General features: G+C 43.2%; 1 protein-coding gene across 3 annotated transcripts in view; it reads right to left on the reverse strand.

The window, feature by feature from the left end:
- Positions 1–13,973, reverse strand: part of LOC120523950 (protein sel-1 homolog 3) — an 81,061-nt gene that overhangs the window by 57,482 nt on the left and 9,606 nt on the right. For all 3 annotated transcript variants that reach the window (XM_039745687.1, XM_039745685.1, XM_039745686.1), the window contains exons 4-6: positions 12,332–12,458; positions 4,122–4,243; positions 2,329–2,444 (exon numbers count right to left, since the gene is read on the reverse strand). In XM_039745687.1, the coding sequence (XP_039601621.1) occupies positions 2,329–2,444; positions 4,122–4,243; positions 12,332–12,458 (365 nt within the window). The remainder of the gene's footprint in view (positions 1–2,328; positions 2,445–4,121; positions 4,244–12,331; positions 12,459–13,973) is intronic.

Here is a 13,973-nt window from a genome sequence, read left to right on the forward strand (position 1 = left end):
AGACACAGAATGAGACACTAAAAGCTAAAATGTATGTTAATTTCTTCTTCGCCACGAATAAAGTTCTATCTATCTATCTATATATCTAAGTAGTACTGTGTTGTACTTTATTAGCCATTAGTTTCATTTTGCTTGACGTCTCATTCTATCTATCTAAAAAAACATATGAAAGCTTCCACCAGCCTGTTAGTGTGAGATGAATTGTGATCATTATTTACAGTAATTTTCCAAGAACTCACAGCCAATATAAGCATTGCTTCTGAGTCATGACCTCGGCATTGTATCTATTATATTGCACCAAGAAGCAACAGAGAAAGAGTTTTGTGGACAGAAGATGTAAAAGGAGCTTAAATTCACACCCATTTATTTAATCAATGCTGAAATATAGAGATAATATATAGAAGGGGGCAGAGATGTTCAAAAATGGTTGAACAAGAGTGACAGATTCAGAGCATTTGGGACAGCCATCAATATCTACAACTGATGTGATTCAGGGAGAAGTGTTGGGCTTAAAACCGGTGACACATAACATGACATTTACTCAGAGGGGAGGTCAAACTTGATGATTGCAGTTGCTGCTGTCATCCCCTGAATATTTTACGTAATACAAGTAGATATCACAGGCCATGACAAATTACACAACTCCACAATAACTCCACATTTCCAAAGAATATGAAGCTTGATCCTTTTCCTTTAAGCCAATAGAGTGCTGACTGATGAAGCTAATGACATACAAATGCAGTTTTACAGTTAGGGAGAGTTCAGTCGCAATTTCAGCCATTTGTTTTTTTCTATTTGCCAATCTGTCATGGTATAAAACAGATTGGTGAGCCTCACCTCTGTTTGCCAGGTCCAAGACACCCACATTCCTTTTCCTCAGAGCTGCATTTCCAGCTTTGTACGTCTGGCTGAGCACTCATTTTTCACAACTCTTGCACACAGAGAGTTTGCACCTGTGACTTTAGGCAAAATCAAACCTGCCACTACTACCTGTGAATCACCAAGTCTGCAAGTGCAAATCACTGGAGAAGTTGTGAAATGTGACCTGGCTCTAAGTTCTCCCCAACAGAAGAGTAATGTTACAGGAAATTGCATCACGACTGTGATGAAGAAGTGGTGCAGAACTTGCTTTGCACTCAGTTAAAAAGCTTTATTTCTGAAGTCATCCAAAAGTATGTAATACTTTGTTGTACATACTGTACAAATTATTTAGATCATTCTTTCACATTGGGTGGCACGGTGGCGCAGTGGGTAGCGCTGCTGCCTCGCAGTTAGGAGACACAGGTTTGCTTCCCGGGTTCTCCCTGCAAGGAGTTTGCATGTTCTCCCCGTGTCTGCGTGGGTTTCCTCCGAATGTTCCGGTTACCTCCTGTAGTCCAAAGACATGCCGGTTAGGTGGATTGGTGATCCTAAATTGTCCTTGGTGTGTGGGTGTGTATGTGTGTGTGTTTGTGCCCTCTGTTGGCTGGGATTGGCCCCAGCATACCCCCGTGACCCTGTGGTTAGGATATAGCAGGTTGGACAATGACTGACTGACTGGTTCTTTCACATTGGTTTCAGGCTAACAGTCTTCTAATGAATGTCAGCAAGGCAAAGGAGCTGCTTGAGGACTTTTGGAGGAAACAGCAGAGCTACTAGAACCTACTCAGTATTAACAGCACTCAGGTAGGAGGGTGGGCAGTTTCTGGGCAAGTACATCCGGGTGGGGATAAAAAGGAGCCTCCATTCGATGGCTGGAGTCGGGTGGAAAGGACGAAGTCTTGGAGGAGAGGAGCGGAGGCGGCCTGAAAAGAAGAGAAGGCCTGGACTTTGGGGGAGTTTTGGGGTTGTGTGCACCTTGTAAATAGAGTATATTGTAAAGAAAGCGTGTGTTGGGCAATTATAATGATGTCTGCCTGTCTGTGTCCAGGCCGCTTACCACAACCTATTCTGGTTAATTTCTAGTGCCATCTAGCAGATTAGCAGAATAAGCTTCATTATCTGCTAGGCCTAGCTTTGATCCCCAATTCAACAGAAGAAGACATTTTTGCTTAATTCTTAATCCATATGTAATTTCAAGCCCAGTAGACACTTTTTGTAATGATATAAGAATTCCTTAAACCAGATGGTTTTTGGCTTTTTTTTTTGTCCTTTTCAAATCATGAATGGCAATCTGGAGCTTTGCCAGGGGAATCTCCAATGTTAGCTAATAACCTTCAGAGTTGACTTTGTGCCTAACATAAACTCTGCCAAAGAAATGGCAGGAGTCTCACAGGTGCTTTTCTCTTCATGGTAGTTCAAGAAATATTAAAAACACAAGAGCAGCTCAGTGGAATACTTGAAACATACCTGCCTGCCTTGGACCTCCATGTTCAGGTGGCACCACTGCAGGAGGGGAAGATGAAATTCACTTAGAACAGCAGTGGATTCTCCAGCCTGACCGTGGACTTGGATGTGCAGAAGACCTGGTAACAAATTGACATTCAGATGTGTAAACCCTCTTTATAGTACTACTAAGCCAATCAGGAGCACTCTTTTGTTTTCTTCTATTTGCCCAACTCTTATTTGTTCTCAATTCCCAACACCCTCTCTAGATGGGTGACAAAAATCGAACAACCAGAGCCAAAGCATTCATCTGAAATCATAGTTAAAAATCAAAGGTGAAATTTGCAAACCTCCAGTTGGTCGCTATATCTTTGTACGGGTGATTCTAACAGGCGAGGCCTGAGTTATGATGTATTACTGTCTTAATAATGAAACGATCCAAATGAAATAATTAGTACCATGATATGACCATAGGGCGGCACGGTGGTGCAGTGGTAGCGCTGCTGCCTCGCAGTTAGGAGACCCGGGTTCGCTTCCCGGGTCCTCCCTGCGTGGAGTTTGCATGTTCTCCCGTGTCTGCGTGGGTTTCCTCCGGGCGCTCCGGTTTTCTCCCACAGTCCAAAGACATGCAGGTTAGGTGGATTTGCGATTCTAAATTGGCCCGTGGGTGTGTTTGTGTGTGTCCTGCGGTGGGTTGGCACCCTGCCCAGGATTGGTTCCTGCCTTGTGCCCTGTGTTGGCTGGGATTGGCTCCTGCAGACCCCCGTGACCCTGTATTCGGATTCAGCGGGTTAGAAAATGGATGGATGTATGGATATGACCATAAAGTGGTATAAACAAAAATTTCATGCTCATGACAAGTATTCCAGAATCCTTTGCGGTTGAAGGATCCACCTGTCTATTTATAAGTAGTTTTTGCCCTGTACTGAGCTCTTGACATACAGTCGGCAGCACTGAGACTACAACCTCTTGACACCTTCAAAGACTTAAATGTTTGAACCTTGAAACAACATCTTCAAGTGGAAATCAGAAAGGAGAGCCGATTATCATATATATGTGTTCGGAGAGGAATTATTATGAATAACTCCACTATTCCTTGACTGCTTTCCACCAGATCAATAGTTGGATATTATATGACATTTTTATGTTTTGTTGCAACCTATGTGTTCTTAATGAAAGTGTGGTATATTATAGTGAGCTGAACTGAATTAAAAGCTTGCTTGTGTGTCTTTATAGGATTACATATTACTGCGGGCAGCACGGTGGCGCAGTGGGTAGCACTGCTGCCTCGCTTTAAGGGTCCTCCCTGCATGGAGTTTGCATGTTCTCCCTGTGTCTGTGTGGGTTTCCTCCCACAGTCCAAAGACATGCAGGTTAGGTGGAATGGCCATCCTAAATTGTCCCTAGTGTGTGCTTGGAGTGTGGGTGTGTGTCCTGGGGTGGGCTGGCGCCCTGCCCAGGGTTCATTTCCTGCCTTGCGCCCTGTGCTGGCTGGAATTGGCTCCAGCAGACCCCCGTGACACTGTAGTTAGGATATAGTGGATTGGATAATGACTGACTGACATATTACTGCATGTTTTAAATATTTAATATTGTTTGTTCAGGGTATCAAAAGCAAATAATATGGAATTCATTGAACCACCGATATGTACCACTGTGTATCCATTGGCATTTACAGTATAAACATTATGCTCAACAATTTACATGGGCAGTCTAAACTGTAATAGGTTGCCATCTAATATAAACTACTAGAGAGATTTAGTTGACATCTGTGAATTGGAAGTCTATTGATTAATTGCCTATTTTTCAATACAAACCTCTATTGTTAAGGAAGAGGACAGGACTGGCATAATTCATTTTCCAGTCAATGTGATGAAGAATTGCACAGAGTCTCTCCTTGCAGGGCTTAATCAAAAATACCCAGGTGGAGAAGGTACACCTGCAAGAAATGAAGACAGATACTGACACAGAGATGGCTAGGATACTCCACAAGGATTTAGGCGTTCTGTCTTAGCAGGAGAGGACACTGGCTAAGGAGCTACAAGGCAACCTATTCAATTCCCCTTTTCTGACACTATAGATAGATAGATAGATAGATTGATAGATAGATAGATAGATAGATAGATAGATAGATAGATAGATAGATTAGATATTAATCCCAAGGGATAGTTTATTAATCCCAAGGGGAAATTCAAATAATGCAGCAGCAGTATATAGATACAAAAAAAATATATATTAAATTAAAGAGTACTAAAAATGCATGTAAAAAACAGACAATAACTGAATAATTTTAAAGTGCATATAATAGTGCATAGAAAAATGATTTACCATTTTGGAAAATTTCCTGTTTGTTATTATGCAACATTGAATCACAGTGAATTTAATTTGACGTTCTTGTCAAAAGTCAAAGGGGAAACAGATCTCTGCAAAGTGGTCTAAATTTATTACAAACATGAAAATTATTTAACCGGTCCGTACTCCATCTTTAAAATTACAGTATATTCAAACAGCTCTAGCCATCCATCAAATCTATGACATCATATCTTTCTTATCTGCAGAATATATTTCATATACTGCCCTACATATTGTATATAAAGTGCATCAACTATTAGGCGTTCTCAGTGACGACTTGCTGCAAGGGTCCCGTTTAAGTAGGACCACAAATCGTCCTCAAATGAGCTTCAGTGAGGCCGCACTTTACAAGCAAGGAAATTCTTGCAGATAAGTTAGTGCCTTTTCATCCATTCTAAATTCAGAAATGTAGCTGAATCTGCTTAGAATCTAAGATGTTTTTATGATAGCTAGTCTTCATGCAGTAAATACTTTATAGTTATGATGTTTCATAGAATTTAATGTGCTGAAGCTTGTACAAATACAACATCAGTACAACACAAAACAACAATAAATATCACTCCCAGTTCCATACAAACACACTAGACATTAAATTAAAGTTGAAGACTCTTAAGGTCTGCCTTGTGCCCTGTGTTGGCTGGGATTTGCTCCAGCAGACCCCCGTGACCCTGTAGTTAGGATATAGCGGGTTGAATAATGGATGGATGGACTCTTAAGGTAAAGATTTTAAACATGTGGAAGAGTGCTGTGATGGACGGCCGGCAGCTAAACCCGGGTGACACATCCAGGACACTAGACGGCGATTTCCCTGCAGCATAGCGGTGCATGCATGTCCTGAATAAAAACCAAGATCCAGGCCTTTAATGACCTCTTGGGCACAGCCGTCAGCAGTGTGTCTGTTTGCAGAGAGAGTGTCGACCTTGTTAAGAGGTTTACTTACCTTGAGAGTGACATTCATGTCTCTGGTGACTCTTCCTATGAAGTCAGTAGACGGATTGGGAGAGCATGGGGTGTGTGGCGCTCCCGATATCTATGCAAATGGACGAAGGTCCAAGTCTTTAGAGTCCTGGTGTTTCCTGTCTTGCTATATGGTTGCGAGACATGGACATTATCCAGCGACCTGAGACGAAGACTGGACTCCTTTGGTACAGTGTCTCTCTGGAAAATCCTTGGGTACCGTTGGTTTGACTTTGTGTCGAATGAGCAGTTGCTCATGGAGTCCCGAGTGAGGCACATTCATTGCAATGTGAGGGAGTGTCTGTTATGGCACTAAAACCATGTGTCGCATTTCCCCGAGGGTGATCCGGCTCGTAAGATCCTCATTGTTGGGGACCCGAGTGGTTGGACCAGGCCAAGGGGTCACCCACATAACACATGGCTGCAGCTGATGGAGGGTCATTTCCGGAGGGCGGGACTGGACTGTGTGTCTGCCTGGGGGGTTGCAATCTGGAATCCTGAGTTGTTTCATCGTGTAGTGGGTGCGCACTGTACATGCTCCCCAACCTGACTTGACTTGACTTGATAGCGGTGCCCCGGATTCCCTCAGGGCACCATGGGATATGGAGTTCGGCTTTGCAGCCCTGCTGGGTACTGTGGGTGCCACCAGGAGACATTACAGGGAGACACGGGCACGGACATTTCTGTTTCCCATATAGCCGGGAAGTACTCACAAGTCATGAGGATGGAAGCCCCGAAGTACTTCCGGGCTGAAGAAAAGCTAATTCCCCATCTGATCCGGAGTGCAAGCAAGTCACGTGGACAGAAGGACAGAAGCACTTCCAGGTCAAAGACTGTATAAAGGACTGATGGAAACCAAGCAAGCAAGCCGGAGTTGGGAGGGAGTGTGACAGAGCTTGCTGGGAGGAGTGGAGGAGAGAATTATTATATTGATTCATTGTGTTTATTGTAGATGTGGTGCTTTGAAGGAAAACATTAAAAAGTCTTCTTAGTGCTTTTAAACCTGCGTCCAGAGCATCTGCCTGTTGGGTCTGACGGGGCAACAAGTGCCCACAGTGCTTAAGTGGAATGAAGTTGGCCTGGCCTTGACAAACTGAAATTGTTAACCAGACTGAGGGAGAGTATTTGGAAATAAACGTGGATTGTGACTTTTTGGATAAGATCTTAATGACTTTACATTTCAGAGGCAAAGTGGCAGGCAACTATTTCCGAAGTGGTGTACGTCACTCTCTCCTGCTGATTCCTGTCCTGCCATTCTAAGTTATAATGGAGTAGGTCAGATCTGTGTGACATCTGCACATGTCGCAAAAAGAACAGCTTTTGCTGAGCCTTCTTAACTATAACTAAACTAGAAATCAAAAGTAATCAATGTCACAGCAGGTCAAAGACGAATGGTTCACTATTTTATTTTCATAGAGGTTTACTGTATGTGATGAAGTTCATAGCTAAAGAGGCAGAAATCCTAAAGGCTGTCATCCAGTTTAAGATGGATATCCCCGTGATGAGCCCTCACGGTGTGAAGCAAAACACAATTGGTTTGTCAGACTAACATGAGGGCTGATGAAGGCTTTCTTGCTATTTTGTCTTCATTGTACCTAAGTGTGCAGCTTGACCTCACCTGCTTTATTTATATTTTCCTCTCTTTTTCTACACCGACATAATAACTTGGAGTATATGATGTGTGTGTGATTATTGACATTGAATGACTGTCGATTAGTTTTTAGATTGGCTGGAAATTGTTTGCACAAAAAGGTTCACAGCTAATCAGATCCTACTTACTGTATACAGTAGTTAAGATTTAGTCACAAGAGAGAGTCACATTATGGATGAAATCTACCTTAATAATATTATTTCGTTTATTTTAAAGGGTATTTGAACTAATGGGTTGTCAAGCTCATAACACCACAGAAACATTCACACGACATTTGAGGGCTGATTGAGGTCATTTATGTTAGGTAGAATGCCTAGAGGGTTCTGGGTGGTCTCGTGGCCTCGGACCCCTGCAGATTTTATTTTTTCTCCAGCCGTCTGGAGTTTTTTTTTTTTGTTTTTTCTGCCCTCCCTGGCCATCGGACCTTACTTTTATTCTATGTTAATTAGTGTTCTCTGATTTTAATTCTTACTTTGTCTTTTATTTCTCTTTTCTTCATCATGTAAAGCACTTTGAGCTGCATTATTTATATGAAAATGTGTTATAGAAATAAATGTTGTTGTTGTATTTGTAGTGTAGCCTCTGGCAGATATTCTTCTTCAAGTACGCTTGCTGTGTTTCAATGATGATTTTGATTACAGTGGCACAGTGGCTCAGTGGTTAGGGCTGCTGCCTAACTGTGCCAGTGTCCAAAGTTCAGATGTCAGCCTGGTTCCTCTATGTGTGGGCTTTTCTGTTGTATGCATAGGTTTATTACTAGTTTCCTGGCATGTACGTAAAGATATGTATGTTAGGCTAATTGTCATTTTTAAATTGGCCCTGTGTGACTTTGAGAATAGGTACAGTATGTGCATCAATGGGCCTTGAGATGGTATGGCATCCTGAGATGACCTAAATTAAAACGGTAACTTATGTGCTTGACTGAAGAGAGAGGCAAAGCTGGTATTTTGACTAAAAGCCTCTGTCAGGAACCACAATATGAACGGAGACTCAAACTGATGCCAGGCTGTCTTTGAGCACATTTTTTACATCAGGGCTGTGAGGCACAACAAAGGCATCAAGTAGCATATCTGGGCTCATATGTGAACATGAGGAGGACATGCAAACTCAACATACACAGTAATGAGACCGGAATTTGAGCACAGGGTCATAAACAAGCAAGCCAGCAGTGCTAACTACTGTTCCACCCTTTTCTCAGTATACTTACTATATTTTACCTAAATATCAGATATTTGCTATGTATGACCTCCACATGGTATGTCGAATGTGTGTTGATGGATGGTAAGGCCAATATTTTTCTGACTCCCATTAACTTTTTACTGCCTAAAGTAAAGTCTGAAAGTAGATGGATAGACAGCTGGAATATTACCAGGTTTATTAGCTAGGCTGACCGGATGTCCATGGTTCCAAAACTCGTCAATGCAGTAATTGTCCTAGATGAAAGTTAAATCAAAAGCATGGATGGAACCGTGGATTTTCCCGTGCTTTGTGAAAATGCACATCAACTCGAAGGTGTGCATGAGGGAATTCCCCTTTGAATTTCAGGACATTTCAGGATGCTAAGAATTAAAAGAAACACACAATGTTAAAAAAAAAAAAACAGGACTGTCCAGGAAAAGATGGAACATCTGGTCAGCCTACTACCAGCAGTAGCTCTACGTATTATTGAAATATATGGGCTGGTTGTTCAATGACAACTCTACATTTTTCAGGTGTGAGGGATAATTTTAGAAATTTTACACTCAAAAACACATTACTACAATCAATGGCAGTCTGACAGCATATCTCTTAAATGTTCTCACTCCCTCCGTAGGATATATTTTTTATTTTGATTTTTGATTTGATATACTGTATTAATAATCCCCAAGGGGAAATTATATAGAGGAGAATGCACATTTCCAGCCAAATCCATCATACCAATTTAAATTAAACATTTGAGCCATGCAGAAACCACCAGAAAATTACTCATCTTCCATATACAGTAACTATTCTAGGTTTGAAATAAGATATTCTTAAAGTTGAGTATTTTTTCATAACAATATCATAGTTGGGCAGCACGGTGGCGCAGTGGTAGCGCTGCTGCCTCGCAGTTAGGAGACCCGGGTTCGCTTCCATGCATGTTTGCATGTTCTCCCCGTGTCTGCGTGGGTTTCCTCCCAGAGTCCAAAGACATGTTTATTAGGTGGATTGGCGATTCTAAATTGTCCCTAGTGTGTGCTTGGTGTGTTTGTGTGTGTCCTGTGGTGGGTTGGCACCCTGCCCAGGATTGGTTCCTGCCTTGTGCCCTGTGTTGGCTGGGATTGGCTCCAGCGGACCCCCGTGACGCTGTGTTAGGATTCAGCAGGTTAGCAGATGGATGGATGGAATATCATAGTTGCAGATTGTAAATTCATTTAAGAATAAACCAATTGGGGCAGCACAGTGGCACAGTGGGTAGCGCTGCTGCCTCGCAGTTAGGAGAACTTGGTTCGGTTCCCGAGTCCTCCCTGCGTGGAGTTTGCATGTTCTCCCAGTGTCTGCGTGGGTTTCCTCCTGGTGCTCCGGTTTCCTTCCACGGTCCAAAGACATGCAGGTTAGGTGCATTGGCGATCCTAAATAGTGCCAGTGTGTGCTTGGTGTGTGGGTGGGTGTGTGTGTGCCCTGCAGTGGGCTGGCGCCCTGTCCGGGGTTTGTTTCCTGCCTTGCGCCCTGTGTTGGCTGGGATTGGCTCCAGCAGACCCCCATGACCCTGTAGTTAGGATATAGTGGGTTGGATAAACCAATTGACATACAGGCAGTAGAGCTGTCCTGAGATCAACTCCAGGTTGACTCAATTATTGGCTTATCATTTTCAAAAGAAAAGCGTTGAAAAAGATATTAGTCAGTGTTTTACTTTTTGAACTAATGTACTCATGAAAATAAACTTGAACCCTTAATATAATAGTTATGCCATTAAAAATAGATTTACCTTGGTAGTATCAGTAACCTAGGACTCCTGGGTTGAATGCCAGAAAACTCTAAATATCTTTGAATAGAAATGGTGACATTTTCTGATTTACTTGATTCTCGTTGATATTGTTTAGGAAAAAAAATAACAGGGTGGCGCAGTGGTAGCGCCACTGCCTCGCAGTTAGAAGACCCGGGTTCGCTTCCTGGGTCCTCCCTGCGTGGAGTTTGCATGTTCTCCCCGTGTGTGCTCCGGTTTCCTCCCACAGTCCAAAGACATGCAGGTTTGGTGCATTGGCGATCCTAAATTGGCCCGCTTGGGGTGTGTGTGTGCGTGTGTGTTCTGCGGTGGGCTGGTGCCCTGCCCGGGGTTTGTTTCCTGCCTTGCACCCTGTGTTGACTGGGATTGGCTCCAGCAGACCCCCGTGACCCTGTAGTTAGGATATAGCAGGTTGGATAATGGATGGATGGATGGATGGACGGATGGAAAAAAATAACAGAATTCAGATAATAATAAAGAGCTTGTTCAGCTTCAAAAATGACATATTTCAGGGTTGTTATAGTTTCTAAGAAACACATTGTTAAAGGTTTCAGACACTGTATTTGGAAAACCTTTACCGGTCCATCCATCCATTTATTTTCTAAATCTGCTCATCCAGAGCAGCACCATCAGGCAGGATAGGCAGACAGCGTGGCATGGTGTTTAAGACTATGAACTTGAGACGTCAGACCCTGAGGATGTTGGTTTAAATCCTGCTACAGATAGTGTGTGACCAGGAGCAACTCACTTCAACTGTCTGTACAGCAATTTCAAAAACAAAAAAAGGTAACCAATCAAATGTCAAATGTTGTAAGTCACCTTTGGTGAAGGTATCAGCCAGATAACAATAATGAGGTGCAAAGCAGGAACAATCTCTGGCCAGGGTGCCAATCCTTTTGCAGGATGAAACACACACATCAGGGCTAGTTTAGCATTTCCACTCCATGTAACTGATATGTCTTTGATATCAAAGCAAAGTACTGAAAAACTGGAGGTATGAAGTTTATAAGTATTCTGACATTGCAGAAAATTCAAAATAGGCCCTGTTATGAGATTTTATGGAATATTAAAAAAACAGATTAAATAAGAAACCAAAAAAGGTAAATGCTTCTGAAATCCTATTTACTGTACTAATGGATACTTTTTAAGGGAAAGCATAATATATGAGGCAGAAGATCTCCATTCAACTTATAAGAGACGGCTGGCAGTTCAACCCGGCCAGGACACCCCTGCGATGGAAGGATGGAGGAAGGCAGCTTTTCAAGGACACTGTCTCCCCCAAAACGCTAGATGGCAGCTCCCCTGAACTGCAGTGGTGTCCCAGATTTACGCACGGCCCTATGGGACATGTAGTTTAATACTACAACCCTGCTGGGTACCGAGAGTGCCGCCAGGGGACGATGCAAGAGAACCGAAGGAGCCATGTCTCATCCATAGCCTGGAAGTATTCCCAAGTTACAATGACAGAAGCTCCAAAGTACTTCCGGGCTGAAGAAAAGTCAAGTTCTCCATCTGATCTGGAAGTGCTGGCAAGTCACGTGGACGGAAGGACAGAAGCACTTCGGGGTCAAGGACTATACAAAGGACTACTGTAAACCCTACAAGGTAGCCAGAGTCAGGTGGTTGATGGATGGAGCTTCCTGGGAGGTGTGGAGGAGAAGAGAATTGTGATCATTGTATTTACTTGATTGTGTTATTGTGGCTGTGGTGCTTAGAGGGCACTGTGCAAGAAGCAAACAATTTATAACAACTTCTTGGTGCTTTTAACCTGTGTCCTGCGTGTCTGTCTGTTGGGTTTAAGGGGCAACAGTGCCACCTAGCGTCCACAAACTCCAGGTAAGGTTGATTTCTGACATTAGAACCTAGCAATTATGTAGGCCTACTGTATATGCCAGGTATAGTAGCTGTGTATTTGTTCACATTATTTTGATGCTAGAAAATCCATAACATAGCTCCTTGTGGAAAGCATGAAAGAAATATGAAAATGAGAACATCACAATTACGATCTCAATATCAGTGTTCAAGCCGGTCTCAACATTTGCAGAATGCAACCATCAATAACTACAGAATAAGAAAATATTACAAATGATGCTCCACATTACCAAGGATATGCTGTAGACCTCTCTCTCATTTCCTCCAGAGACTCGTGGGTGAATGGATGAAACGTCCTGACAATCCCAAACTTTTCTCCAGTTGAGGCATACACAGTGCTCAGGAAATGTGATGTCTCTGTCAAAAAAGAATGCAATTCATACAAAGGACAGTGCTGTGCTCCCATAGTCTTGTCTTCAATGCCTAATAATTTGTGTTAAATGGACAGAAGGAAGTAATCGCTTTTGTCAATGCCAAGCCATGAAACCTAATGCTGCCTTCCTCACCTCAAATCAATTGTGGAAGCCGACCCGGACACAGATAGGCGGACATGTTAATGTCACCCAACACACGTTTATTTACATACTCCATTATGTACAAGTGCAGCACACAAACCCCCAAAGTCCCCAAAAGTCCTGGCCACAACACAGTGCCTTCTCCTCCAAGACCTTGTCTCCTTCTCTCCCGACTCCAGCCATTGTACGAAGGGAGGCGGCCCCTTTTATACAACCCCGGATGTGTTCCAGGTGCCTCCCGGCAATCTTCCGCCGGCACTCCTCAGTGTGGCGGAAGTGTCGACTGCGTACCTGGAAGCACCCTAGGTGTTCCCAGTCCTCTTCCCCCAAGCACTTCCAGGTGTGGCGGAAGTGCTGAGGTCCAGGGCTCCAAAGGCACAGGGGCACCCCCTGGCAGTGACCACGGGCCCCTACAGGGTAGAGCTTCAAAGCTCTGTACCCGTGGACCCTAAAGGAACCAGGGCAGTCGCCCCCACATGGTCTGGGGAATGCATAAGCCCTCCTCCAGTCCTCCAGGGCGTCCCGGCTGGGTCGCCACCCCAGCCATCTCTGACACAATAATCAAGTGTCATGAAGAATGGCTTAACTTTTCCTGTTTTATTCAAGATTAATAAAAAGGGGGACGAGGATATCATAAAAATATCAGCCTTGAATGGTGAAACAGAATCAGTGTATTACACATTACTGTACTCCATTCACCTCTTCATCTGTTTTCATAATCACCTGTAGGGCTGCAGGACATTATTCTACTATATACTATATATTTCATACACATAGTTTGTCAAGGTTGTGGCACAGTTTGAAGGGAAGTTATGGAGGAAAGGGTGAACTCTCAGTATCTTCCTTTCATCTCCAGAGAGAAAACGCCATTCCCTGACGACATACTCAGACTTCTAAACTCAGCATTATGTTTTGCCCTTAAGTCCAACCATAAAAGCTTTTTGTATGACGACTATAGCAGTCTGATGACCCAGGAGGCATTTGGGGTTGACACCCCATGAGACAGCTTGACAGAGAGTGGAAGCTATGTGGTGATTGTCCTTAATTAAATATTTTGAGATTTATATTCATGTTTTTGATCAGTTTGATAATAGATGGTGACACAGCTGGCATCACAGTTGTTTGGCTCTTACCAAGGATGTCATTAGGATTTGCAGAGATCAGGGTCTTCGCCCTCTCCTTGGCATATGGTCTTACTCTGATTATTAGTTACTCTCTCTGACACACTAACGCTGACTACTTTCAACCAATCAATCATTTAACAGAAGTGTGTGTGGAGCTGCTACTGGAGCTCCTGTACGCTCCATCTTTCTGTCCATCCATCTATCTGTCTGTCTGTGAGGTCTGTCCAGAAAAA

The sequence above is a fragment of the Polypterus senegalus genome, chromosome 2 (genome assembly GCF_016835505.1).
Source record: "Polypterus senegalus isolate Bchr_013 chromosome 2, ASM1683550v1, whole genome shotgun sequence".
Taxonomy (NCBI): domain Eukaryota; kingdom Metazoa; phylum Chordata; class Cladistia; order Polypteriformes; family Polypteridae; genus Polypterus; species Polypterus senegalus.